The sequence below is a fragment of the Helicoverpa armigera genome, chromosome 24, assembly GCF_030705265.1.
Source record: "Helicoverpa armigera isolate CAAS_96S chromosome 24, ASM3070526v1, whole genome shotgun sequence".
Taxonomy (NCBI): Eukaryota; Metazoa; Arthropoda; class Insecta; order Lepidoptera; family Noctuidae; genus Helicoverpa; species Helicoverpa armigera.
In genome coordinates, this window is record NC_087143.1 from 9,902,948 (window position 1) to 9,929,872 (window position 26,925).

At 36.1% G+C, this 26,925-nt stretch overlaps 1 protein-coding gene across 1 annotated transcript in view; it reads left to right on the forward strand.

The window, feature by feature from the left end:
• Nucleotides 1–26,925, forward strand: part of LOC135118620 (uncharacterized) — a 160,110-nt gene that overhangs the window by 67,728 nt on the left and 65,457 nt on the right. The window contains exons 19-24 of the mRNA XM_064041088.1: nucleotides 2,376–2,520; nucleotides 2,826–2,939; nucleotides 3,348–3,473; nucleotides 5,181–5,294; nucleotides 7,564–7,734; nucleotides 8,167–8,257. Coding sequence (XP_063897158.1) covers nucleotides 2,376–2,520; nucleotides 2,826–2,939; nucleotides 3,348–3,473; nucleotides 5,181–5,294; nucleotides 7,564–7,734; nucleotides 8,167–8,257 — 761 coding nt within the window. The remainder of the gene's footprint in view (nucleotides 1–2,375; nucleotides 2,521–2,825; nucleotides 2,940–3,347; nucleotides 3,474–5,180; nucleotides 5,295–7,563; nucleotides 7,735–8,166; nucleotides 8,258–26,925) is intronic.

A 26,925-nucleotide genomic window follows, 5' to 3' on the forward strand; every position in this document is an offset into this window, starting at 1 on the left:
AATCTACTTAAACAAAAAACTAGGTCTAGTTTGTCACGTAATTCTGTTTTGATCAGTTCAGTAAACCACAACAATATTTATAATGGGAACGTTTCCTGCAGTGTCGGTGTAGTATCGCTGGAAATGAATACCGATATGATGCGGCGCGCCCTCACGTCGCTTTGTGATTGATACATATGCAGCTCGTACTGTCGGGAACATAATATTTACGAAGATAGTGTTGTTGTTTATTTCATCTTTTCTTTGACCACATTAAGCAATTAGAAGGAGCAATAGTGTTGGAGTTAAAGATTTTCGCTCAAAATTTTCGTCAGGCCTAGGACTATACGACGCTGGGTTCTCCTATAACCTCTATTACCCTCTCGGTCCTTTAAACACATCACTTTATGTGGCTACATGACCAACCAAATAATGTAAATAATATCAAATGTTAGAAAGATATTTAATATTTCAGCTACATACCCCTTATGTATCCCTTACGTACCCCTTGCTCTCTGGCAAAGACAATGATCTCTCAGATAATCAATCCATCTTTTCTTCTATGTTATTCTCCCTCTTAATCTATTCGCGCACCCCTAAATTCAAGAACCTTTTGAAATTCAATAACAATTCATCTAGAACTTTTAATTGTTTTTCTTTGAAATAGTGTATCGTTCCCCCGAGTTTTGCCATCACATGTCCACATGGCAGTCGACAGGTATCCATTTAATCCATTCGGTTTTAATTTGTTCGAATGGGCGAACGTTTAATATGTCGCTTCGGTGACGACGACTATTGATGTTACTGCTAATGGGTTATGACAGGGATGAGTTTTGTTTTTGTTTGTTTGTTTTCAATACGCAAGGGAGTAGGAGTTTGATAATTTTGGCAAGGACGAACCCCTTGTTAATGATTAGAGGTTAGATCAAGATCAGTCTTTACAATCGGTTCTCCGTTTTCTTGCAGTTTTTGTTGAAATACTAAACTAAATTAAACTAATACTTTCATTATTGGGAAGGTTAACTATTCCCAGGTGATTTTAATAGGCTATATTTTATCGAGATGACAGTTCGTGCTAAATCAATTTATAGAACAGGACTTCATCAATACAGCAACACTCTTACACTTAACACTCTTCATTCATCAGATTTCATTCATTCTTATCTTTGATAGAATCCTATTTTCGGCTCAATTCAGTCAATGGATCCTCTTATACCTAATTCAAGTTTCTTTACAAATCCAGCCAGACTTACTTTGTGAAAGTATTCGTCGTTTGTTACGCACTAACTTCAATCCCCCAAAAGGTCTCATTCAGGCACCTATTCTGGAAAAACGGTTAGCTTTACAAATAGGAGAGTGTTATACAATAGGTCCTTTTTTTGGTTCGAAGGACCAATTGCAACAATTACTCTTTGAAGAATATTCTATTTAGGAAGCGTTCAATTTGTTCATAATTGGGTGCTGATATGGGTATAAATATATCGAACACAAGAATAAACATCCTCACGTCATAATTGGCCAACTGTACACAATATTGATCATCGCTAATATTAGCATCTCATGTTCATGTGATGATGGAGTAGAGGTAAAGGAAAAACCACGACTTTAAAGTCTGAAAGCACTAAGCTGTCTTAAGCAAGCGTGGCGATTAACGCTCATTCTTTATATCTTTATGAAGAGGCATGTGTCCTGTTTGACAAGAAAACGCTGAAGGTGATGTCTTAAAATCGAGGTGGCAATCTGTTACTAAGGCAGGGATAAATAATATAGATTCGCATGATATACCACGCGGTTCGCGCGTCTCTAAGCGTGCTACACACAATTGTAATACATCACACTTATTCAATTGAACCGGTCGACTGTTACGTTAACCACTGACATGATCCTTTGTGGAGGTCGATATGCTTTTATGTCTGCCGTATTATGTATGACACTAGTCTTTTCGTGGTTTTCCTCGCGCTCAGTAGTAGGTACTGTATTTTTTTTTGGGAAACTAAAGTACCTGTGTGAATTGACATTGCTTAGCAGTGATTAATTTGGTAAAGCAACTTGTCGTTGGATGCTGGATACACATCACCTCATCATTAATGATTTTAAAAGAGCAGCTTCATCTTCCTGCCTTGTTTCCAAGTTATTTGTAATCGGTGCAATATGTTTTCCACCTCTCCCTCTCATGTCAACCGTCATACTTACATCCACTCCCGTCTTATTCATGTCCTCTTTTAGGCAGTCAATCCATGTTTTCCATTCTTATTCTTTTCATTTCTCATTTCGCTATGGTCCGGTGGACTGGTAGCCGAGCCCAACATAGTTGAGAAAAAAGGCTCAGTGGATGATTCACATTTTACGATTTACCGACTTACAATCAGCTATTTACCCTAACTATGTCCCAACAGCTTCGGTCCGCCGACGATGACGGTGACGGTATCATCGGAGCGGCGGGCGGACTCGCTGGCGGCGCAGCGCTGGGGGGCGCCGCGGCAGGTCACACTCAAGCGCAGCCCTGGCGCTCCGCTGGGTGTCAGCATTGTTGGTGGGAAGGTGGGTAGTTTACCTAAAGATACCTTCAAAAGGCAGAAGAAAGAAAAGACATTTGTTTCAACAAGATTGAAAATGATTGTAAGATAAGGTTGAATTGTTAATAGCACTACCTAACTTGACGTTATTGCCAACTTAAGGCCGCAATGACAACGAAGTCGTTAGAACTTGAAGAAGAACGACCGAGGGGTGTGCTACAATGCTTAATACTTTCTATTTTTGTTTATAATAGGTACTGACATTAATTTCTATAAAAACACGATAAATGTATATTTTTCTTTGTTAACTTTGCTGTGTCTTATACTCAGGTTGACATAATCTCCAACCGCGATGGAGATGACGGTGAGGAGAAGGCCATATTTGGCATCTTCATCAAAAACGTGGTGCCCGGCAGTCCTGCTGGTAACTGTGGAGAGTTACAGGTTAGTACAGATTTTGAAAATTGTTTGCTTTTGAAAAAGAATAGAATACTCCTTATTGTACACTATTAGGGCTTGACAATAGGGCATGTTAGGTGATTAAACTTGCAGCTCACTCATTGAGAATATGAAGGAAAAAACAATATAAGTTAGGCTAGGCTAGTAAAGATTTTTTATGTATTTCAGTTTATATACGCTCAGGTAGTCCATCAATTAAGAGCTGTCTGTTTTCACGGCTACTAGATTTTTTTTTGCACCAAGCCTTGGTTCTTGAATAGAGATGTTTTTGGCCTAATTAGGTGCTCATCCTATGCATTGATAAACATTATTTTTGAAGACGAACGAACCACCAGCATTTTTAGCATCAGTTATAACGCTGGCTCACACCCTACTAACCTGATCTTATCACAGACAGGAGACCGTATCCTGGAAGTGGATGGTGTTTGCGTGCGATCAGCTCAGCATGAGCGCGCCGTCCAGCTCATCAAGGCGGCCGGTGATACCGTCACTCTTACCGTGCAGAGTCTACTAGCATGGGTAAGCGAGAATCAAGAGAAAAGTCTGTTAAAATATTCTGTGTTGTGTATAGCGGAAGAAGTTGGTTGGTGACTTTGACATTGGTTAAGAAACAAGGGTTTAAAGTAAATGAGACCCTTGAATATAAAATCTTAAAAATCATCCTCCTGCCCTTATCCCAATTTCATTTGGGGTCGGCGCAGCATGTTTTCTTCTTCCATACTCCTCTATCTGTCGTCATCTCACAAGTAACATTCTTTCTTACCATATCTACTTTCACACAATCCATCCATCGTTTTTTTGGTCTTCCTCTTCCACTATATCCGTCCACGTTCATACTCATCACCTTCCTCACAACATGACTCTCATTCCTCCGCATCACATGCCCATACCACGATAGCCGGTTTCCACGCAGTTTTTCTGATACCGGCGCCACTTTCAAACTTCCTCTTATATACTCATTCCTCACTCTATCCATTCGCGTAACCCCACACATACCTCTTAACATTCTCATCTCTGCCGCATGCAAATGTCTTTCATTCGTCGCTTTTGTGGGCCAGCACTCTGATCCATACAAGACAGCAGGTCTGACCATACTCTTGTAAATTTTCCCCTTAAGTTTAAGGGGAATACGAGGGTCACAAGTTGTTCCCGTTACCTGCCGCCATTTCATCCATCCTGCGTTAATTCTGTGCGTAACTGTCCGATCTATTTCGCCATCGCCCTGAATAAGCGAACCGAGGTACCGGAAATCGGAGCAGACTGGAAGAAGTGCGTTATCAAGCGCTATGGCTTCAGGACTGGAGAGACCGCCGAAATCGCAGAACATGTATTCGGTCTTGGTTCTGCTGATTTTTAAGCCAACATTCTCCAGTCTCTGTTGCCAACTCCCCAATCTGCTCTGGATCTCAGGTCCGTCTTCACTAACCAGGACGATGTCGTCGGCAAACAGCATGCACCAAGGTGCCTCCTCCTGTATGTCCGCCGTCAAGGCGTCCATAATAAGCAGGAAGAGGTAAGGACTTAAAACAGACCCTTGGTGCAGGCCCACAGCCACACTGAACTGGTCAGTATTGCCGGCCGACGATCGGACATACGTACAGGACTGCCTGTACATCGCACGAACTAACTCCACATACTTCCCAGGCACACCTTTCTCTTTCATGGCCCACCACAACACTTCCCGAGGCACCCTATCATACGCTTTCTCAAGGTCAATGAACACCATGTGCAGATTCCTGTGCACACGTCTGTACTTCTCGCACAATTGGCGAAGTGCGAAGATGGCGTCCATTGTCCCTCGACCTGGCATAAACCCAAATTGGTTTTGGGTAATTTCACTCTCTTCTCGCACTCTTTTCTCTATCACTTTCTCCCATACCTATAAAATCTTAAAAAATGATATAAAAAGTACAGTCCGCGCCAAATAACTTTGCAATTCTGAAGTTTGTCTTGACTCCTAAAACATGTGCTCATGCAGAAGGGTCTTGTTCATATTTTTAACTATATTGAGTCTAGTAGCCAACTCCGGACAAGCGAAGCCTTTCGACAATGTTAATTCAAAAAATTAAGAAGACTGTCTTCCGAATTTCTAAGTTATTAGGCACGAACTGTACTCTGAATTTTATAATGGTATTTAAACACTCTTCAAATCAATTGATTTAACTCTGTCTCTGAAGAAGAGTACTACTTTTATCAAGCATATAACAACAGTCACCATTCTTACAGAACACAGACTCTTCAGACGTGGAAGCGTCAAGCCCGGCCGCGTCACCCACCCCCTCCGCGCGCCGCTCCCCCGCACCGCCACATCCGGACAAGACGCCGCAGCATGAGATCAAGGTAACACCAGCTTTAGGAGATGGTTTCCCCAAAACTCTTTAAGGGATTTGAAGAAATTATCATCATCATCTACCGAACATTTTCACAACTATGTAAGGATCGGATTCCTGTCTCACCACACGCAGCTGAGTACTAGTGTGCCACATGGAGTGACTGCCTATCTGATCTCCTCAATACAGTTACCCGGACAACCCGATACCCTTTGTTATGACTAGTAGTTTTTGGAGTGGTATTAAAAACACAATGTTTAATTTGGTTAATTTTATGCAAGGTGAAACTAGAACTACCGATTATGTAAAAAATGTAGCCAATGTTGTGTTTAGAATATTTGCTATAATTAATCGACGATAGGGTGCAAGTTATAGAGGAAATATTTATCTTTACCTTGAAAACACAGCAGTCCCTGAAGGTCACATTCATCGCAGTTATTATGTGGTGGAAGTAAAATTCGTTGTACGCGATGAAATGTAGATTACCGCATTAATCATGACGGTCAAACAAAAGTTGGAACTAATAAACATTTTACATTATTGATGTTGTAGCTACAAAGTAGTTTGAGGTGAGGAAACGATTTCCCAGAAAGTTGACCAGTGCCAATTGTACAAAAAGTACTCACATACCTTCGTGGTTCTATAATTTTCTTACCAGAATGTATTTGTTACCGTAAGATTACAAACATCGTTAGATTACAATCTATCTCGAGAGATTGTAAACTGTCGAATTATTGTGAACCGTAACATCTGATTGCAATTTAACGCATTATTTTTCGCTATATTATAATCTATCGATGAGAAATTGTCAAATTGTCAACTGTCCGAAAGCTCTCTCTGATTGGTCAGTCTTTTTGTAAGATCGACCAATCACGACCAGCCGTTCTGTTCCCATGGAGTTCCCGTAGAGTTAGGAATGAAATAGAGGTGTCAGTTAAATAAAATAAATGCTCTTCAAAAATTCTTCAAGTATTAAATTTATATAAAAATAACTCTTATAAAAATACAGTTAGGTATTTTGTCTTCAAATACAAACTAATATTTAAAAATAAAATAAAAGGGGTGCTAATTAAACAGGCTTCTTTTAATATCATTATTCGCCCCCAAAAATGTATGTTGCCTTCTAAATTACTAAGTCAGCCACAATTAATAAAGCGTCGAGCATCTAAATAATACTATCTTAGGCACGAGTTATCTTCCACTCTAAATACAACTCAGCATGATGGTTATTTTTTTGCATCTAAATTTGTAGCATACATTCTAACAGTAAACTTCTTAAATACTATTAAATGACATCATAAAAATATTTATTTACCTTCTAATTTTTTAACGCGTACCTACTGAGTTTTTTGTTTAAAATATAACACATCCCATATTAATTGACCCAGCATGGAAGTAAGCATGCAACATGCAGCAAGCATAACTTCTGTCACGGCTCCGGCGCTGCGGGTCCGGTCCCATGCGAGCTTATCGTCGCAGATGGTTTTCACGCTCACCACCGCAGCTTCGGCTTGCTGGCCGGCTCCGCCGGCCAGCCTCAGCCGCGGCGGCGAGCGCTGAAACTACCTGCGCCTCAGCTCGCAGGCCGCCTCGCCCCTCCGCGCCTACGCGGTTTTGAATTGCACTCTAGGGGTAGGGCAGACAAGACTACGTGGAGTCGGTTTTGCAGCGATTCGTTTTCGTCACTAACTTCAATTTTTAATACAATTTTTAATACAATTTTTAATTGTGTGTAATTTGAGTCTTAAAAATTAAGTACAATTTTTGATTTTATAAAAAATTAAACCGTCACTTATTTTTGCACGTCAAAGAGCTGTGACACCGGGAGTTGCAAAGAACATTGTCTTTTTTGACGTTCTACCAATCAGCGCGCAAGATGCATTCCGTTCTACGCCAGTTGACAATTTGACCGCTCTACATCGCTCTCGATCTTACAAAAAGACTGACCAATCAGGGAGAGCTTTCGGACAGTTGACAATTTGACAATTTCTCATCGATAGATTATAATATAGCGAAAAATAATGCGTTAAATTGCAATCAGGTGTTACGGTTTACAATAATTCGACAGTTTACAATCTCTCGAGATAGATTGTAATCTAACGATGTTTGTAATCTTACGGTGACATATTCATCCAAATCGGTTAACCCATAGAATCGCAACAAGCCACTTTAGCATTCTTCTAACCATTTTCATCTGCCTAACTTTTTCCTAACTATGTTTAGGTCCAGCCTAGCCGGTAGCATTTTTGATTGAAATTATATTTTCTCCTGTTGTCTAGATAACAGTAACATCAGAAGCTGACGTGGAGAAGGAAGCTGATGGAGAATCAGAGAAGCCCAAGGAAGAAGGTTCAGGGGAACCGAAACCAGTGTACTCGGACTCCGAGAGCAGTGATGAAGAAGATGAACGGGAATTGCAGGGCAGGACTTATTCCGATAAGGGAGTTGAGGTGAGGGGTTTTAGGAAGTTAAGTGAATGATGATGGGGTGTAACAAGAACTATGCTGCATTGAATTCTATTATTTTTGAAAGGTCAAGGCAAGGTCTTTTGGACAAAAATACATTACTTTTAATATATGCAAAATTAAATTACTTGAACTTTATTCTGTAAAATATACCGAGAAAAGGCAAGTCATTTATTAATTTGAATTGGTCGATGAACAAGTCAGGCATTTCTAGTTTGGGTCCAGTTCCTTATCTTCACGTAATATTTTTTGGAAAATATATAATTTGATTCGCATTGAAGAGTTATTCATAAGATTCTAAAAGAGAAAAAAATTGCAATCTTAACCTTGTAACCTGAAACGCACTTTTAAAAAACTGTCAATATTACATACCCAGTGACGTACGACAGTGATGGTAACAAAACTTCCTCTCCCCAGATTGACCGAGCCTCAGCTGGAGCAGTAAAGCGCAGCAAAGAAGAGAAGGAGGCGGACCCAGAAGAAGAAGACGACTTCGGCTACACCACAAGTGAGTGGAAAGATACATTGTTCACGCTAGTTAACTTCTCCTTCTATATCGTCCATGTGTACTTCTATGCGTGCCTTATTGAGCATAACAGGTGAAAATTGCAGATTTTAGGTTTTTTTGCAAGTAAAGTTTCTTAATTATACGGATTTAAATTAAACTACTGTTGGTTATAAATATTATTTAATTCCGACTTTTCGGATCCTTTACAGCATCCACGGCCCATGACCGTGATTTTATTTAAATGTCTAATATTCGCGTAAGTGTAAGAAATCTAAATTTTCCGGATTTTTTGATTGTGTGTGAATGGGGCATTTATCTAAGATCGTTACTTTCAAAAGATTTATCGATTGCGTAAAGCTCCCAAAGGATTGCTAAAATTGAGAGTATTTTTGACGCGATTTCGTTTTTATTCAATTGCATTAAGTGTAAGAAATCTAAATTTTCCGGATTTTTTGATTGTGTGTGAATGGGGCATTTATCTAAGATCGTTACTTTCAAAAGATTTATCGATTGCGTAAAGCTCCCAAAGGATTGCTAAAATTGAGAGTATTTTTGACGCGATTTCGTTTTTATTCAATTGCATTTTTTTATATAGTGCAATTGTAACTATTCTGAAGGCGTGTTTTAAGATTATTCGAACTTTTAGACGGATTTACACACAAGTGATTTCCAATAGAAAACTCCTACAAAGTGCCTAAAATTATAGATATAAATTATTATCTTTTCTTGTACAGCAAAAAAATCTTAAAATTCTGGTACATCCATAAATAACCACTACGTTAACCACTAACCAGGAACCCAATTAACCAAGTAACCACGTAAACAGTAACGGTAGCAGAGACGGAAGCTGCGGTCCTAACATCCGTAGTTCAAGGTCAACTTAACCCGACGGTTAAATATATCCTACCTGTGGTTGCTGAAATTAGCGGAGATTGAACTATTTCTGTTTACCGTGTGTAATTGTTTTGTTCGCGTCGTAAACATGTGTTTTGGGTTGTAAAGGTAATACTTATGTTGAGTTATGTTATTATTTTACTGGGCGTTTTGAGTTTTGAGTGTTAGAAATTATTTTAATTTTGACTTAAGTTATTTATTTGAAATTGACTTCGTATCGGTGATTTGTATTGTGATCACCAGGGTCTATGTTCAGGTAATTAGGTACGAACATGCGTTTTTTTTTTTTGTATATACCAACATAAACTTTATTTTACTTTATGTATTTGGAGACACATACCAAACATAAAATGGGGTACCTATGTATATGAAAAAAGCACTGTGTATCTACGTGGAAAAATTACCTAAGTATTGCGTGAAAAAAGCTAATTTTATGTAAGCCCACTTCCAATAAACATAATTTTGATTTTGACAACTAACTGACCATTTACGTGCATTATTTTGGAAATAATCTTGCCTACTTTCGACTTTAAGTTATTTAATAGTAACTTAAGAAATAAACCATCATTTATTTCGTACAAAAAGCCCAGTGTTCACATAAAAGCCAAGTTTTCAGCGAGTATTTCAGCAAAGCCTCCGAAAGCCAAGTATTTATTGCTCGCCAAGTTTATCAGGAAATATTGGCGTTAGTCCTGTTACTGGGTTTTTGTAGCTGTAGTTACTGAATGCTTGAAGCTTGAGAGATTTTGTTTTTAGTTGGTAAAATATTATTTAATGTTTACTTGTATCATTTGAAGATGCTAAGTTATAAGTAATCAGCTTTCATTTAGTTGTAGCGTCTAAATAATTAAAAACAACTCGATTTCTCACATTTATCAGTTTTATAATGTTATCAAACTAGATTTTATTTTTGGTCCAATTTTTTCCAAAGTATTTTAGATATTTAATTGAAAAAGCTTTCTACCACATTGCTGTATTCAAATCAAAACTAAATTCTACTTCGAATATATTCGTGAAAAAAATATTGTCCGGAAAGTTTAAATCGAACCCCAAAAATGTAAACGAGAAAAGTTGACTTAGTTTCAGGCGAAAAAACATTAGGTTAAACCGTCCCTATTGTTATAGGGACAATTTTACGATCTGTCGTGTATAAAGGAAAAGTTATAACTAAAATAGAGGCAGGTAATATTTTGGCGACTTTTATTTTTGCGGTGTAAAAACTAATTTGTCTGGTACGCATTTTCTTTTATACGGTTATAAAATAATTTCATTTAAATATGGAGTCTATAGTATAAGTCCATTATACCACAAAGGATTTTAACCCTTTAACTATACTTTGACTCTAAGGACCAATTTTAACCCTTACCTTAAAAAATCTATGAATGCAGAATAACTTACCACAAAAACCTTAAGCCATCTCGCTTGTATTTTTTAATGTATATTTTCACTATTTTTCACTTTGTTTCATCCACACAAATTATTTTAATATACAGCATGTTTAATTCCGATAGCAATGTTAAAAATATTCCCACAATGAGACTATACAATGTGAAAAATACCTAACAGGTTAAAAAACTAACAGCAAACCGAGTTAATCTAACAATTTAACTGTCAATACTTTAGTTCACATTTAACTTTGTAACACGTAGTTCAGTAGTTTTGAGTTTATTTTCATTAATTTAAATAATGTATCTTTTCACTGCTTGCTTCAATGTTTGTAAATATCCTATGAGTTTTGTAAATAATATATGTGTTTATTTTTTCACAGAACGTTTTTTGTTTTTGCTTGCACTACCCGATCTTAGTACTAATGTAGAACATAATATACTAGAGAATGCCATAATTGCACGCTATTTGTAGGTAAACATAAATTCAGAATACTGAAATTTAAAATAACCTATTAATTTAAAATAACCTAAACATAAATTCAGAATACTGAAATTTAATTTAACCTAACCTATTGATTACGCACCTTACAAAAACGTTAGAACTAAAACTATTCAACTATTTCAAGTAGGCCTATTTTGAAACGTCAAGTTAGTTGCACGGTTCCAAAGAGTGCGTCTCATGGAGAAGAACCGGCAAGAAACTCCATAGACAATCTGTTTAAAGCATGAAAATGTAGGGAAGGTATATATGTATATTTTGTTCTGTTCTCCGTAACTCCCACGAATACAAATTAATCCATACATTGTACCAGCGTTATCAGTCTTAATACTGATAATGTTATCTGATGTTTTGTGCTTATAATCAATACTATTATACAAGAATGAACAAGTATTTTTCAAGGCTTCGAATAAAACAGTTTTCAGAATAACTATGACTGAATATTTTAGTTACTGGGCTTCTACGAGTTTCTTGAACTAAGGTTGAAGAAAAACATCATTACATAAGAAAGGATCAGCAACCTTCTCGTTATGCTAATGATCAAACCTTTATAATAGGACCTAGTTTCAATTCCTGAGTCAGAAAAACTCCGAGCTGTTACTTATTAGTAGAAGCCATCATCATCTTCCGAGCCTTTTCCCAATCATGTTGGGGTCGGCTTCCAGTCTAACCGGATTCAGCTGAGTACCAGTGCTTTACAAGAAGCGACTGCCTATCTGACCTCCTCAACCCAGTTACCCGGGCAACCCGATACCCCTTGGTTAGACTGGTGTCAGACTTACTGGCTTCTGACTACCCGTAACGACTGCCAAGGATGTTCAATGACAGCCGGGACTTACAGTTTAACGTGCCATCCGAAACACAGCCAATGGTGTCTAAGATATTCTTAGAAAGTACATAGAAACTTAGAAAAGTTGCATTGGTACTTGCCTGACCTGGGATCGAACCCGCGCACAGTGATTCACGCTCCATACAAAGGCGGCCATAAATACGAAACTCACAAATACTTTTAATTAATTTATTTTACACGTTGAAATATGTTAAGATAAGTGTAAATTATTAAAATTATAACATAACCACATTTATTTAAAAAAAATATCATTACTATTTAGGTGTAAAAATGTCTCGCAGTAATTTTGTTTTAGACGATAAACCTAAAACATGTCATACTGCGACTTTTAATGAAAAATCTATATAAATAATGGTTATTTATATTAAAAACAACCATAAAGAAATAAAATAAAACAACAAAAATACATGAACAACCTTTTTTGCAAATACACACAAAACACAAAATATACCAGAATACATTCAAGCTCAAAAGTATTTACTACAAACAGATAACAAATCAAGAACATATTTTGATAGTACATGTTTTGTTTTTGACAGGTAACTTTCGTAAATCTGTTATTAAGGGATCGGAATGAAGAAGTTGATGGTTCAACTTTGTCAGCATTCTGAGATACATGTAACTCAATTCGCTCTACATCAATATTTTCAACTGCATTCAGCCAATCTGAATATTTATCTATAAACTTAGATCTCCTACGATTTGATTTTTAACCCCCGACGCAAAAACGACGGGGTGTTATAAGTTTGACGTGTCTGTGTGTGTGTGTGTGTGTGTGTGTGTGTGTGTGTGTGTGTGTATGTGGCATCGTAGCTCCCAAACGGATGATCCGATTGTAATGCGGTTTTTTTTGTTTAAAAGGTATGTCAGTCGGGAGTGTTCTTAGCTATGTTTGGTGGAAATCGGTTCAGGTCTTCAAGGTCATCAGCTCGTTTGCTAGATGTGATAGGAATGTTACACGCTCAGTTTACTTGCACGTATATGTGGGATCTGAAATTTGAAACACTAATGTCTTTTGGAACCACTGAGCTGGTCTCCTGTTAGGGCACGAAGGTAGGAGACGTAACCCTGAACTGCCTTTTAGTAAACCCATCGAGTTTGGGCTCGTTGAATTTGTCTTGACGAGTTCTCTTCATGTTTCTGATTGACGAGAACCTGATGCTGGAAATGGGATGTGGATGTGGCGGATGAAACCCTGGAATGCCGGAATTAAACGGATAAACCGATTTATATTTTTGCTGAAAATCTAGAATGTCCAAAGGTGAATCTTTATTGTTTCTCAATCTGTGCAATTCTCCCAGAGCCAGTTTGTCATGAGGATTGTTAAACAGCTTCCTTTGGCCGAGATCGCAAATAGCGACCCCATCTTAAGATAAAATAAATTAAATAAAAGAAGGAAAAATTAAGGAGCTCCTTTAAAAAGCATGAAATAAAATTAAATTATAAATTTAAAAAAACCCCCGACCCAAAAAAAGTACGCAATAATTATGACAAAAGGTTAAAAACGCTAAACTCTATAAAAAGCAAAAAATAACTTTTAACACTACGTAAACTAAATTTTGACGTGTCGGGGGACCGCTTTTTACCTTCATAAATACTTACATAAATCAAATGATACCTACCTAATTACAACATTCGTTTAAAAAAAAAAACACGTATCTAAAGTAATGAATTAGAGCGGTCCCCCGACACGACAAAATTTAGTTTACGTAGTGTTAAAAGTTATTTTTTGCTTTTTATAGAGTTTAGCGTTTTTAACCTTTTGTCATAATTATTGCGTACTTTTTTTGGGTCGGGGGTTTTTTTAAATTTTGCCCAATAATGAGAAATTCGTTTACATACATTCATAATTTTATTAGTTAAAGTCTCTAGTTTGATATTTTCGATGTCATCCGAAAGGCACGATGTTTCTGTCAAAGTATTCAGGACATGTTGCATTTTTCATTTGGACTACCCTCTTTAGAGTGCCAGATGTCAAAAATAGTCGTCCTCGAAACAGAACATTTGAAAACTTTACCTCAAAACAACATGAAAGCTGAACTTAAAATATAAAGTTTTTTCTTTACTATGGACATGCATACTTTGACACTCCTTTAACCCAAGAAGGGGCAGAAAGATGCAGATGAAACTTATATGGTTTTATAAGAACATCCTCTTTATTCGAAAAACATTTGCCTCAAGTGCAGCACTGAGCAGCAAAAAGTTATAGGTCCAAATGAAATCAAAGTATACCAAACAAATCTACAAAAACGCTACCTTCAATAAAAAAATAAAATAAAATATTAAACGCATTAAAAAAAATAAAAAAGTAGTTGATAATAGAAGTACATATCTTGGTCTTGGACCTCCATACTATCACCATACGTAAACACTTGATTTGGAATAGTGACACTCAAAAACAAAGTGTTAAGTTTTGATGACTCACACGTTGCAATAATTAGACTCGAGATGCGCTAACTTCCGATGCACAAAAGTGAATAATAATTTGACCTTATGACACTGGTATTTAGAGTTTTCGAAAGCTTCTTTACTTGTTAATCACTTAGTAAGTAGATCTAATGGGGATAAGCCAATGACATTTTTCGATTTATGGCCTTAGAGTGAATCACTGTGCCGCGCCCTCATACTTGAGAGGTTGGTCCTTTACCCACTAGGCCACCACGACTCTTCTCTTCTACTTTCTAGTAGAAGCCATCTCGTCTTCAATTATCTACATGGTATTTATAACAATTGGCAAAGTTTATACTTCCAGCTAAAATAACTCTAATCGTATACATGTTCGTATTTCTGATCATTTCACTATTCCATTACACCCACATATCAAGGTAATTTTAATCTTCCTCGAAACAACCAATATGCGTAATCTCTGCCCACAAAACGCGAGTATTTTAGATTTTAATCGAAAACCAACGGGATTCTATTGTTCTGAAACTGGCGAAATTACTGGTTATTCTATAGAAAATATGTAAAAACAATTATGTTCATACATTTGGACGTTCCGTATGGTGTACACCTGGCGGTATTGTTTATTCAGAGCGACCTTCGTGAGTCAAAAATAGATGCTTACACATTACTCTGTTTGTGTACAGAAGGACCAGTTCTCACAATATTGTAATAACTAACTTCTGCCAGCGATTTGAACTCTATCCCGATTTAATTGCAATTGAACTGAAAGTAGTCTGAAACCTTCATCGATAATTGCGCTATCTAACCCTGAAAGGAAATCGGATTAGTGTTTCCTGAGATTACCGCGTTCAAACAAGTAGTACTAACTATTATAAAGCTGAAGAGTTTGCTTGTTTCCTCTAATACGCCAATCTCTGGAACTATTGGTTCAGTTTGAAAAAAATCTTTTGCGGTTATTTAGCACACTTATTGAGACCACGAAGAAGGCTTTCTACGAAATACAGAAATCACTTATAAGTATGACTTTAAAGAACAATTCTTTAGACTTTTTTGAATACTCATTGCAATGGTACTTCTGTTTTTATTTATGTTACATGCGTACAAAACACAGCAATCGATTCCATTAAATGCCAATATGAAAGTTACATCAGAATCGAAAGTCGGAAGGATTAGCCCCAACTTTGTGTTTGCTCCAAATATTTGTTTTTATATGTATGTTTGTTCGTGTATTTTAGCTGAACACGCATCATAGCTTAGTTTATTAGTATTTATCCGAATCTACCAATTAGTGTTCCTTTATTGGACGAAAAGTTTAGGGGAAGAATCGTTTCTTGCTGAAAATTCAGTTTTTCTCTATAAACAATAGTTACAGGCTACTTTTCTGCATCAAATGGAACTGAAATATACTTCAAATACACTGTCATTTCTCACACAAACACGAAATATAATACCAAAATAAACATCTAAGAAAAACTGCCGCCATCCGCACATTCATCAATCCATCCCTTCGATATAAAAATAATATGTTTTCTTTCACGAGCCAACACATCGCAGATAATGATCACGTCATCGTTATTACGTCATACACTCTACATCAATGTTCTTTAAAAAAATATTTTACTAGATACCAGCTTTTCTTTTAACCAGCTGTTTCGCTCGCTTCCTGATTAAAGAGAATTAGATAGCCTATATGTTATTCTGACCTGAAAGTTTCATCAATATCCATCCAGTAGTTTTTGTATAAAAGTCAAAGTATCTTCAAACTGTGGTCATAGAAAGAGGAAAAAAACATTCACACATCTATTCATTCATCCAAACATAAAAGTTTTCGGATTTATAATATTACTAGCGTCACATATTATTTTGTACCGGAACTGTTCGATGAAAATAAACAAAATTTAACGACTTACACGAGACGAACTCGTCAGAGCATACGTCTGACGACTGTTCTTATGATGTATCTTACGATATGAAGATATATTTTGTTTTATTGTGTCGTAAAAATGTAACTATGTGTGTGCAGGAATGCTTTCTATTTCTGTGCTGTGATATACGGATGTTTTGGTTGGTGAGCTTGTTGGGAAATTAGGGCGAAGGTGAAACTAGTGAATGGAATTTTATTTTGGCTACATAATCCAATAACTGTACACAAAAATATATCTTTATAAAAAATCTTCTATAAACTATGCTACTTAAAACTCAAGCAAAAATTTTTGGTTCTTTCGCACGTAAGTATCACTCATTTTATTGGTCTTTAGAGTAGTCTATCAAAAAATCCAATTTTTTGTCATCAGCCGTTACAAAGAAAATAAACCTATTTAAATTCAGTATTTTTAACCGATTTCCCAAAAAGGAGGAGACAAAGGACATTGCTCTGCGTCCATACATAGTTGGCCCTGGAGCCAAGAGCATCGGATAATTATGTATTGTATTCTCTATCATTAGTAGATTCCTAGAAGATCTTGTATTTATAGCGGACTAGCTGCAAAAAAGATATATTTCAAAAATATATCAGATTTTGAGGTTATAATCTAACCATAACAACGAATATAATGCTACGTTCACACGCGCGCCGGGCAGGCGGACATTCAAGCTGTTCACACGCGCGCCGTGCGTCGTGTCAGTCAGTGCAAGAATGGCGAGAAGCGAGGATCTCGGTGTTGTTGCTGTCATAGCCTTTGGCTTAACTTATTTTTATTGGAAAAAGAAACAAAATGATGAACGACGTTGATCATTCCGCCATGTTGTAATCTCCGATCGAAGCGACTTTCTTAGAACGTTGAATGAAGATCCACTCGTCACGAAAGTGCAGGAGAAACTGACTGCCCGCGCGCGTGTAAACAGTCGCCGGGCGCCCGCACATGCATCCTTTGAACTTTGCCAAAAAACCGACACTCGCCCGATTCGCAGCATTCACGGGCACGGGCGCGTTCACGGGCTCGGGCGTACCGTTTACACGCTCGTGAACGTGACTGTGCCCGTTGAATGTCGATTTGAACGCGCGCGTGTGAACGTACCATTAAATCTAGGTACCTACCTACCTACGATTTTTCATAGCTTTGAGTGATTTTTAAGAAACTGAAAAGTAGGTAATATCTTAATACCCACCTAGATAATTAGGTACCTATGCAGTTGTTTTTCTAAAAAGTGGATGAAGTACAAAAATAAAATGACATATAACATTAATAACATCAATGACGGACAACGTGACGTTCACAGCAAAACTAGGGATGTAGTACAACACCACACCAATAATCGATTTTTTCGATTAAGATTTACTGTGGTCTTAAATTATTTCAAACTATCTATTACATCACCTTTGTCATATAAACATTACAAGTAGGTATTTATGACAATGGTTTATTTTACGCCGAAAAATAAATGTTATTTTTGTATTAATTGTCGTAAAAAATGAATAAGATGTTTTAATGATTGTATAGAAATAAAAAGTTTTGATTACTGTATAATATTATTCTTACTACCTATTTAAATTGGAGTATGACTGCATTCATAAAGTATTCTTATTAGGTTTAAAAGAAAGCACTAGAAAAGAAAACACAATCGATCGATTAATAATTCAATCAATAGATTATAATTGATTGGACATCCCTATTGGACTTCTGACATGACATGACATTAGGCGAAGATGGCGATCTAATTTTATAAGTCGCGTTAAATTCTATTAAAAGTTTATTTTGGAATACAGCTAGTCCGTGATACAGGAGTATTTGCAACTTACATAATAAAATAGGCGATTAATTATCGTATATTCTGATACTCTTTACTGCACAGGGCCAATTTGGACATTGTCCTTTGGATATTTTTCCTAATTTTGACGTTTAATTTAAATTAGTGACAATTTAAGGAGGTTCCAGTTATTTCGATGTTTCGTTAAAGTATAGTAAGTTCAACTCAGTCGTGCGCGCGGCCTTATGTGTGGGTAACCCTTGTACATATACAGTGACTTTGTGTGCGTGACAAGAGGTACAGTCGGGTACAATACAGTTATTTAGGGGTTGTATACGGGTGTTTAAAGAAAAACGGTTACTACGTAATTTAATGTTTATTTATTTTTAATGATTATGAATCGCTGTTTGAAAAATCAAATGATAAATTTTCGGATTTGCTACTCTCCAAGGTGAATTATAAATTCTGTTTCCATGTCAAAATGTCTATAGTATTCTTCTTTTTTCTTTTTTACATGTCGACAAGTATTACGCCACATCCGTCACCGCCACATTTTATTCCTGTAAACAAACATCGGTTGGAACTTTTAAAAAATAACTTGATTGAAAAACTGCCTGAATTGCCCTATCATGATAATCCTGATCAAGCTTACACCCTTTTATTCAACTTAATTAATTGTGAATTTAAAAAAGTTTTTACTACTAAGTCCATATCTGTTTGTGATCAGGTAACATTTAGTGATTGGGCAACGCCGGGTATTTACAAAAGTAGACAGAAGTTGTTTGAATTATACTATGAAAGATCATTCAATCAAGATGAAACATTTAAACAGTATGTTAAAAACTATTCAAAAATATTTAAAAGAGCCTGCACCTCCGCTAAATCAATACACATAAAACATAAAATAAAAGCTTCTGGTAATAAAATAAAAACTACGTGGAATATAATCAATTCAGAAATAGGCCGATCCACTGTACGGAATCGAGACTTCCACTTAAAATAAACAATGTAGACGTTAAGTCGGACTTGGGGTAGCATCTGAGTTTGAAAATTTTTCACCAATATCCCTATTTTAACAACCAGAACTCTTATGTCGTCTTCCAGTTCGGCTTTTACAATATTAAAAAATTGTGTTGCGGAATGTGACAAAGGTTTTGAATTCTCAGTTGTTAGCTCTAAGGATATTATTCAAGCGTATAAAGATCTCGATGTAAAAAAGACTGCTGACCTTTGGGGATTGTCAGTTCAGATAATCTCATCGATAATTGAAATAATTTCACCTTATTTAGCAACTGTGTTTAACTCTTGTGTTGCATCTGGTGTTTTTCCTGACTTAATGAAACTTAGTAAAGTAATTCCATTGTTTAAATCTGGTAGTACAACCGATCCATCAAATTTTCGGCCAATTTCAATTTTACCCACTTTGAGTAAAATTTTTGAAGTTAATATTACGTCAATTGTTGAGCCATTTTAATAGAAACAATTTGTTGCACACTAAACAATTTGGATTTACCAAGGGTCGTTCTACTACGGATGCGGGCGTGGAATTGCTTAAAAATATATTCGAGGCCTGGGAGGATTCGCAGGATGCGCTCGGTATTTTCTGCGACTTGTCCAAGGCTTTTGATTGCGTGCACCATGATATACTCATCAGGAAACTTCACCACTATGGTATCAAAAATAAGGCTCTTGACCTTCTGACTTCTTATTTGCATAATAGAATTCAGAAGGTAGATGTCAACGGTAAGAGGTCTTCTGGATCTACGGTCACCATGGGGGTTCCGCAGGGTTCAATTCTAGGCCCTTTTTTGTTCCTTATTTATATTAATGACCTTCCTTATCACATAAGGGACAATCACAAGATTGTGTTGTTTGCTGATGATACTTCACTCGTTTTTAAAATCAAGCGCCAACTCGACAATTTTGACGAAGTTAACAATGCACTCTCTAAGGTTGTTCATTGGTTTAATGTCAATAATCTTCTTTAAATGAGTCTAAAACGAAGTTAATTAAATTCTCAACGCCCAACGTAAGGCAGTTACAAACTAATGTACAACTAAATGGAGTAGAGTTGAAGCCTGTTGAGTCAACGGTATTTCTTGGTTTGACCGTTGATTCCAAACTCCAATGGGGCCCACATATTGTTAAACTGTCAGGAAAACTTAGTTCCGCCGCCTATGCTATTAAAAAGATCCGTCTAATCACAGATGTGGACACAGCCAGAATAGTTTATTTTAGCTACTTTCATAGTTCAATGACGTATGGGATCCTCCTTTGGGGAAACTGTGCGGATGTTGAAACTATATTTATTTTACAGAAAAGAGCTGTTCGAGCCATTTATAATCTGGGTCCAAAAGTTTCTCTCAGAGAGAAATTCAAAGAAATAAATATTCTGACTGTTGCCTCTCAATACATTTTTGAAAATTTAATGTACGTTCACAAAAACATATCAGACTTTGTTCAAATGTCTGATGTTCATAGCATAAATACTAGGAATAAACATAATCTTGCTGTACATGCTACTCGCCTCCACAGAGTAAGCAACTCGTTCATGGGTCAATGTATACGCTTTTACAATAAACTTCCCAAAGCGGTTCGTGATTTGCCTATCAAGAAATTTAAAAATCATATAAAATCCAAACTTTTGAAAAAAGGATATTACAAAATATCTGATTATTTAAATGATAAAAAAGCTTGGGAATGAGCTGCTCGCTTAGTGAGTGATATCTTTTCAAATGCCTGTGTATTGTTACTTTTGACATTTAAATATATATTATCATCAGATAACATTTTATTAATGACATTGTTTATTGACATTTATATATTATAATTGTATTTTTTTTTATATTATTATTTTTTATTTTTTTTTTTATTATTATTATTGTGAATGTGAGTATCGTGTATGCGAGCAACATTATATATTCTTATAACATAAATACTGTCTGGCGGGTTTGAGTATTTTTGAATGGCCTACGCAAATGTTCTGCAGATCTGGTATCGTCGTGTGACAGGTCGTTGAGCTCCCTAAGATATGGTTTGAGCTACACGACGACTGATGCATGCGTGCCGTCTGTTGGGACTGGTCAGCTCCAGCCTGATGTGGCTCTTTCCTCAAAAGGCCATTCCAGACCGCGTACATGGTGACACTCACACATGATATTACTTGATTTATAACATGGTTGGACTTTAAAAGAGACTATGACCCTTGAGTTTGTTTCGGCGTTTCTTCTCAGGGATCAGTCAGTTAGGAAATGCCGACCTCAGCATTCTTAAAATGACGTGTAAAAGTGATGTAATGTCCAACTTGCAAAATAAACGATTTCATTTCATTTCATTTCATTTCATTTCATTTCATTTCATTTCATCCCTTCATCAATTTGACTTAAACGTTCATTTATGAGTTTCATTATTTTGTTATGTTGGTCGACATTATGCGAAGCAATATAATTTTTTAAAATTCCCCACACATTTTGTTTACATTATTATCTATTGTACCTCTTTTTACATTCTTAGTCCACACTTTTATTTATTGTCCACGTACCCCGAGCTAGAAATTATGTACTTAAGGAGTATTTAATTCTTAGATACTATCAATGTCAATTTGAAAAGACGTATGAGAAAATAATGAAAAACTATATTTAATAATAAAAAGCTTTGAATGTTGTTTTATTTTTTGAAACGCTTTATCTGATTCCTTAATAATTTCTCCGTGAATAACTAGTATTTTCGTAAACGACTGTACCCATAACAAAAAGTGATAAGAACACGTCATGCTCGGACGACGTCACTGTCACACGAATGAAAGTTGTATATTTACAAGCCGACGCACACATAGGGCCGCGCGCAAATCTGAGTTGAACTATCTATACGTGATATGTTAGCCATTCTTAGTATCCGTATGTGACACACCACGGTACACTGAGCGAGCACCCGAATGCGTTCAAGTGGAATTTGCGCGAATTTGTGTACCGGGTTATTTCATATGCTCTACTGCTGAATATTTCAGCGTAAGATTCGTTGTTCCAAAGAATGAACACTGAAGAACATAGAAAAAGGTTGCTGAAAACTATATTTTAATACATGTAATATATTTTATAGTTTTATTGTTTTTGGTTTTATATTTTTTTTATATTAATGTGAAACTAAACAGCAGTGATGGTGTTTGTTTTGTAGGACATAATCGTCGAATCAAACTATAGAATCGCACCGCATCGCATCCGCTTTGAAATCGCGTACATTCAAGCTACCATGAAAAAACCGGCCAAGTGCGAGTCGGACTCGTGCACGAAGGGTTCCGTAAATTACAGTTAAATCAACCTATCTCAAAAACTATAAGAGATACTTTGATCAAACCAAAAATCGTTGAAAGAGTTAATTAGCATGCATCACCTCTATTTTTTTTAGAATTTTATACCCCGTAGTTATAAAAATAGAGGGGGGGGGACATACTTTTTACGACTTTGAGAGCTGATATCTCAAAAACCGTTCACTTTAAGAAAAATGTTTTTTAGAAAACTTTATATCATTTTAAAAGACCTTTCCATTGATACCCCACACGGGTATGTACATCGAAAAAAAAAATTTCATCCCTCAGTTACATGTATGGGGGGCCCCACCCCCAATTCTTTTTTTTACTATTTAGTGTCATATTTTTGTAGCGGTTCATACAACACATATTCCCATCAAATTTCATCACTGTAGTACTTATAGTTTCCGAGTAAATCGGCTGTGACAGACGGACAGACGGACAGACGGACAGACGGACATGACGAAACTATAAGGGTTCCGTTTTTGCCAATTTGGCTACGGAACCCTAAAAATGACTTTATCTCATTAAATTACACCTAAAATTACCATGAAATTAATCTCTGTAACAATTATTTCTCTATAACGATATATGTAATCAAAACCAATAACATATGAAACTGTTTCTAACACTAGTTTATGTTTACACGATAACCGACAGGCGTGAATTAAATTCAACCGTTACTATTAAACTTTGCCAACTGAACTGTAATATATTACTGTAGCAGTATGAATCAAACGGAAACTATGCCAATTCAAATTGTGTGTTACTATTTGTATTTACATGTTTATATTTCAATTAAGGTAATACTGTAGAAAATTTGTTTTTGAAAAACTTACAGAAAATATTTGTGTCCTAATATGAGTGGAAAGAAATCCAGATATTTATTTAAGTGGCAATTAACGAGTTTTTGGTATTGCCGTTCAATGTGATACATGTAAATTGACAATACATACTCGTAAAGAGAAAATATTTGGTACTGTGACTGAAAGGGACCCTCTAAGTATCTCAATCTAAATCACGACCACTTCAAGCAATCCTCCATTATACTGCAGCGAATTCAATAATAAACATAAATTCTTCACTGAAAAGCACTGAAAAGCTACCGTTCATGAATATTTTCTCAGATCATTACCTAAATAATGTTCTAGCATAAAATTACCAACTTACATTTACAGTTGCCAAAGCCGCATTCCTTATCATGCCACTGTAATCTCGACTCTAATCCGTCGTAATACAATTGTTTAGCATTCTACGTTTAGAATACTAACCGCATTTAGAACAGCTTTTGCTAACGAGCGAAAACTTCCGACCGGTGACGAATTTTCACGAGTTGACAACTTTTCCATATTTGAAAACTGCTTGAAGGGCACTTGCCAAGTCATAAAACGCTCTATTGATATTAAAATATGGTTTCATGTCGAATGCATGTTTTTATTCACGCTTCTATTTTCTCCAGCTGAATTTGAGAAGGGTGTTTGGGAAATTGTACTTTATGATAAGGGGATACAGTTTAAAGTTGTTTGTGGTGTTTTTTATAAGGAACCACGTGTTTGGTTTTCCTTCAGTGGCGCGCCAGCTATGCTCGAGGTCAGACGTCGAGTGTGACGATTTTCGCGCGTTTTTCCTTTTCACGCCGTATTTTGTTTTTCAGTTTGTGTTTCGCGAGTTTGTTTGTCCTAGTGTATGCGTTTGGTTAAAAAGTGTATGTGTTTAAAAAAAAAGCTAATTTAAAATTATAATGTAAATAAGTGTAAAATAATATAAAATAAGCAAAAAAATGGATGTTTAGTTAACGGTAGAGTACACAGAAAAATAAGTCATAATTCAAATAGTTATAAAATAAAATTACTATCAATAAGTAATTTGAAAGCAGTTTTCCTTCCCTAATACTTGCTGATAAGAACGTTTAGTAAAAAGTATTTACCTAACTAAATACAGTTTTTTAGTCAATTGTCCTTATTTTGTTTCTTACAATGAAGTTCATAATATTGGTCATAAATAAGTAATAGTTATTACATTACACAATAGCTTTCCTATAGGTATATTAGTCATTCATTCACAAAATAGGGATATCAAGTTATCCATACGACCAAAATATATAATAACTAACTACTGCCGGCGGATTCGTCCGCGTTCAATAGGAAATACTTCGCACACCTGGATAAAAAAATCCTGTAGCCTTCCTCGGTACATGGAACATCTAAAACTGAAATACATATTTCGTCTGTTGGTTCGGCTTTCATAACAAAACTACTGAATCCACTAAAATTATATACACAAACAGCTCAGACCCTGAGAAAGTCAAGAGCCACTTTTATCCAGTTGCGGGAATTAGCTCCCCCAATACACAGATGAAAACACCAGTATCAAAACTATATTCATAATGAGCAGTTTTACTTTGCTATTAAGTTACCTGTCAGCTTCATAAATTACCTGAAAACGTATAGAAACCTAATTTTCATACAAGCGGCTAGGAATACTAAATAGCGAGCTAATTTCACGCCAGTCGAAAATACCTGAATTTGCCTTGAATAGAATTTAAATGATGCGACACTGATGATTTGTGTCCAATTGTACAATGTACGTAGTGGACAATTTTGACGACATTCATTGGTCATTTGGTTGATATTGTATTGTTTTAGGGCTTCCAAAAATGGTTATCTATACTTTGGTTATGAAGCTGAAGAGGTTGTTTGATTTCTTGAGCGTACACAATAAGAAATGCTGGGCCATTTTGAAAAAATATTTGAGTGGTAGATAGTCTATTTATCGAGGAAGACAGACTACTTTTCATACGTGTAGTTCCCACGGGATTTACGTGATATCGTTGTCGGAAGCTAGTTCTCAGATACATATTCATGAAATGATTACTAATACCTATTGTGTAACATGACTCAATTATCGATTAACATATTTACCCGACTGCGCCAAAAAGAAGGTATTAGTGTTCCTCTTTATCATATTTTTCAAACGACTTCCCAAAAAGGAGGATGTTTTCAATTCGTGGGGATGTTATCTTTGCATCGATGCACCTAAAAATTGTTTTTTTTTTCCTTTTTGGTGTTTTTGGAAGTTAGTTTTATCTTATATACATACTAACAAAGTCTTCCTTTATAAAATTTAAGTATGATGGAAAGTCTTCGTCCGTCATTTTTGTTCGTAACTCCTAAATCTGTTTGGTTCAGTAACAGCTAAGATAGCAGATTTCATTAAGATGTGATTTAAATGAATGAGAGTTCGTTAAGATGAGTAGGCTGTATCGTGATTGTGTAGGAACAGGACAGTAAAGCTAAATGTTACTTAAGAAATTTTCTGGCACTGAATATAACAAATTCATATTCATAGGTATACCTACTAATAGGTAACTAGTATTGCCTTCAGATTTTACCTTGCATGATATCTATTCTGCCCACTTAGGGTTTTTCTATCTGCCCCCTTGTAGTTCAAAAGTTCTTAAAGTATTAGCTGTTCATATTATAGAAGCTTTCACTCCAAATTATCTTTGGAGTATTCGTGAAAGTAAGCTACCAATTTATACTAATGTTAAAAGAGTTTGTTTGCTTGAACGCGATAACTTCAGGAACTGAAAAATGTTGTCAATGTTAGATACCTAGACCATTTATCTACGAAGGCTATTGGCAATTTTTTATCTGGGAAAACGAAGTAGATCCTATGGGAAGCGGGTAACGTAGGTGAAACAGGTGGAGGAAACTAGTCTATTGGATAAATCTGATTCATTGTTGTATCCACTAACCTATCAATACTTGTACCAGAGTAGACAGGTGCACAATGACCACAGATTGCTCTAACTAAACTGTACTCTGGTCAGTATTTTGACAGTATCATCAGTCAAAACTAGTCAACAAACTTTCTATCGGACAATAGCTGTAGTTATCATTTCATCGTAGTTAGGAAACCATTGATGGAAATAAAGTAAGAATAAATCAGTTTTTGTTTTCAAAATGGTCAGCATCATTATCAGCCTTTTTATCGCCCCTCTGTTAGGTATTGAACTCGCTTGCTCAAGGCGTGTTGGCGATTTCAGGTTTCATAGACCAGGTTTCCTCGAGATGTTTTCATTCCCATTACGACAGTCATTGGTGTCCAAGATATAGGTACTTAGAAAGCACATAAAACCTTAGAAAAGTTGCATTAGTACCAGCCTGACCTGGAATTCAACCCGCAAACTCATCCATCAAAGACAGGTGCTTTAACCACTAAGCCACCACAAAATATTCGTCCTTTGAGTTTCACTCACAAAACTCCTAAAAACTGTTCCTACCGTAATTAAAACACAGTTTCGTACTTCTCAAAATGAGAGAACTAATTTTCACTTCAACTACCTAATTAAACTTTAGAGTTAAGTTATTATAAACTGGCTTATTTAGTTAACGTTAACCGATAATGTTTGCATACATAACTGTTCGATATGATATTGATCCTATTGGAGTAAGTGGTATGGGATTCCCTTGGGGAGGCATCATTTATTAAAAGAATTGTTATGTAGACTAGCCAGTACATTTACCTCGTGGTTTTATATTTCCTTAGGTTTATTGAGACTGGAAGAACCATGAAGGTCGTTAGGACCAATTAAAAAACAACTAGTGATTTTCTTAAATGCTATCCGTACTGATA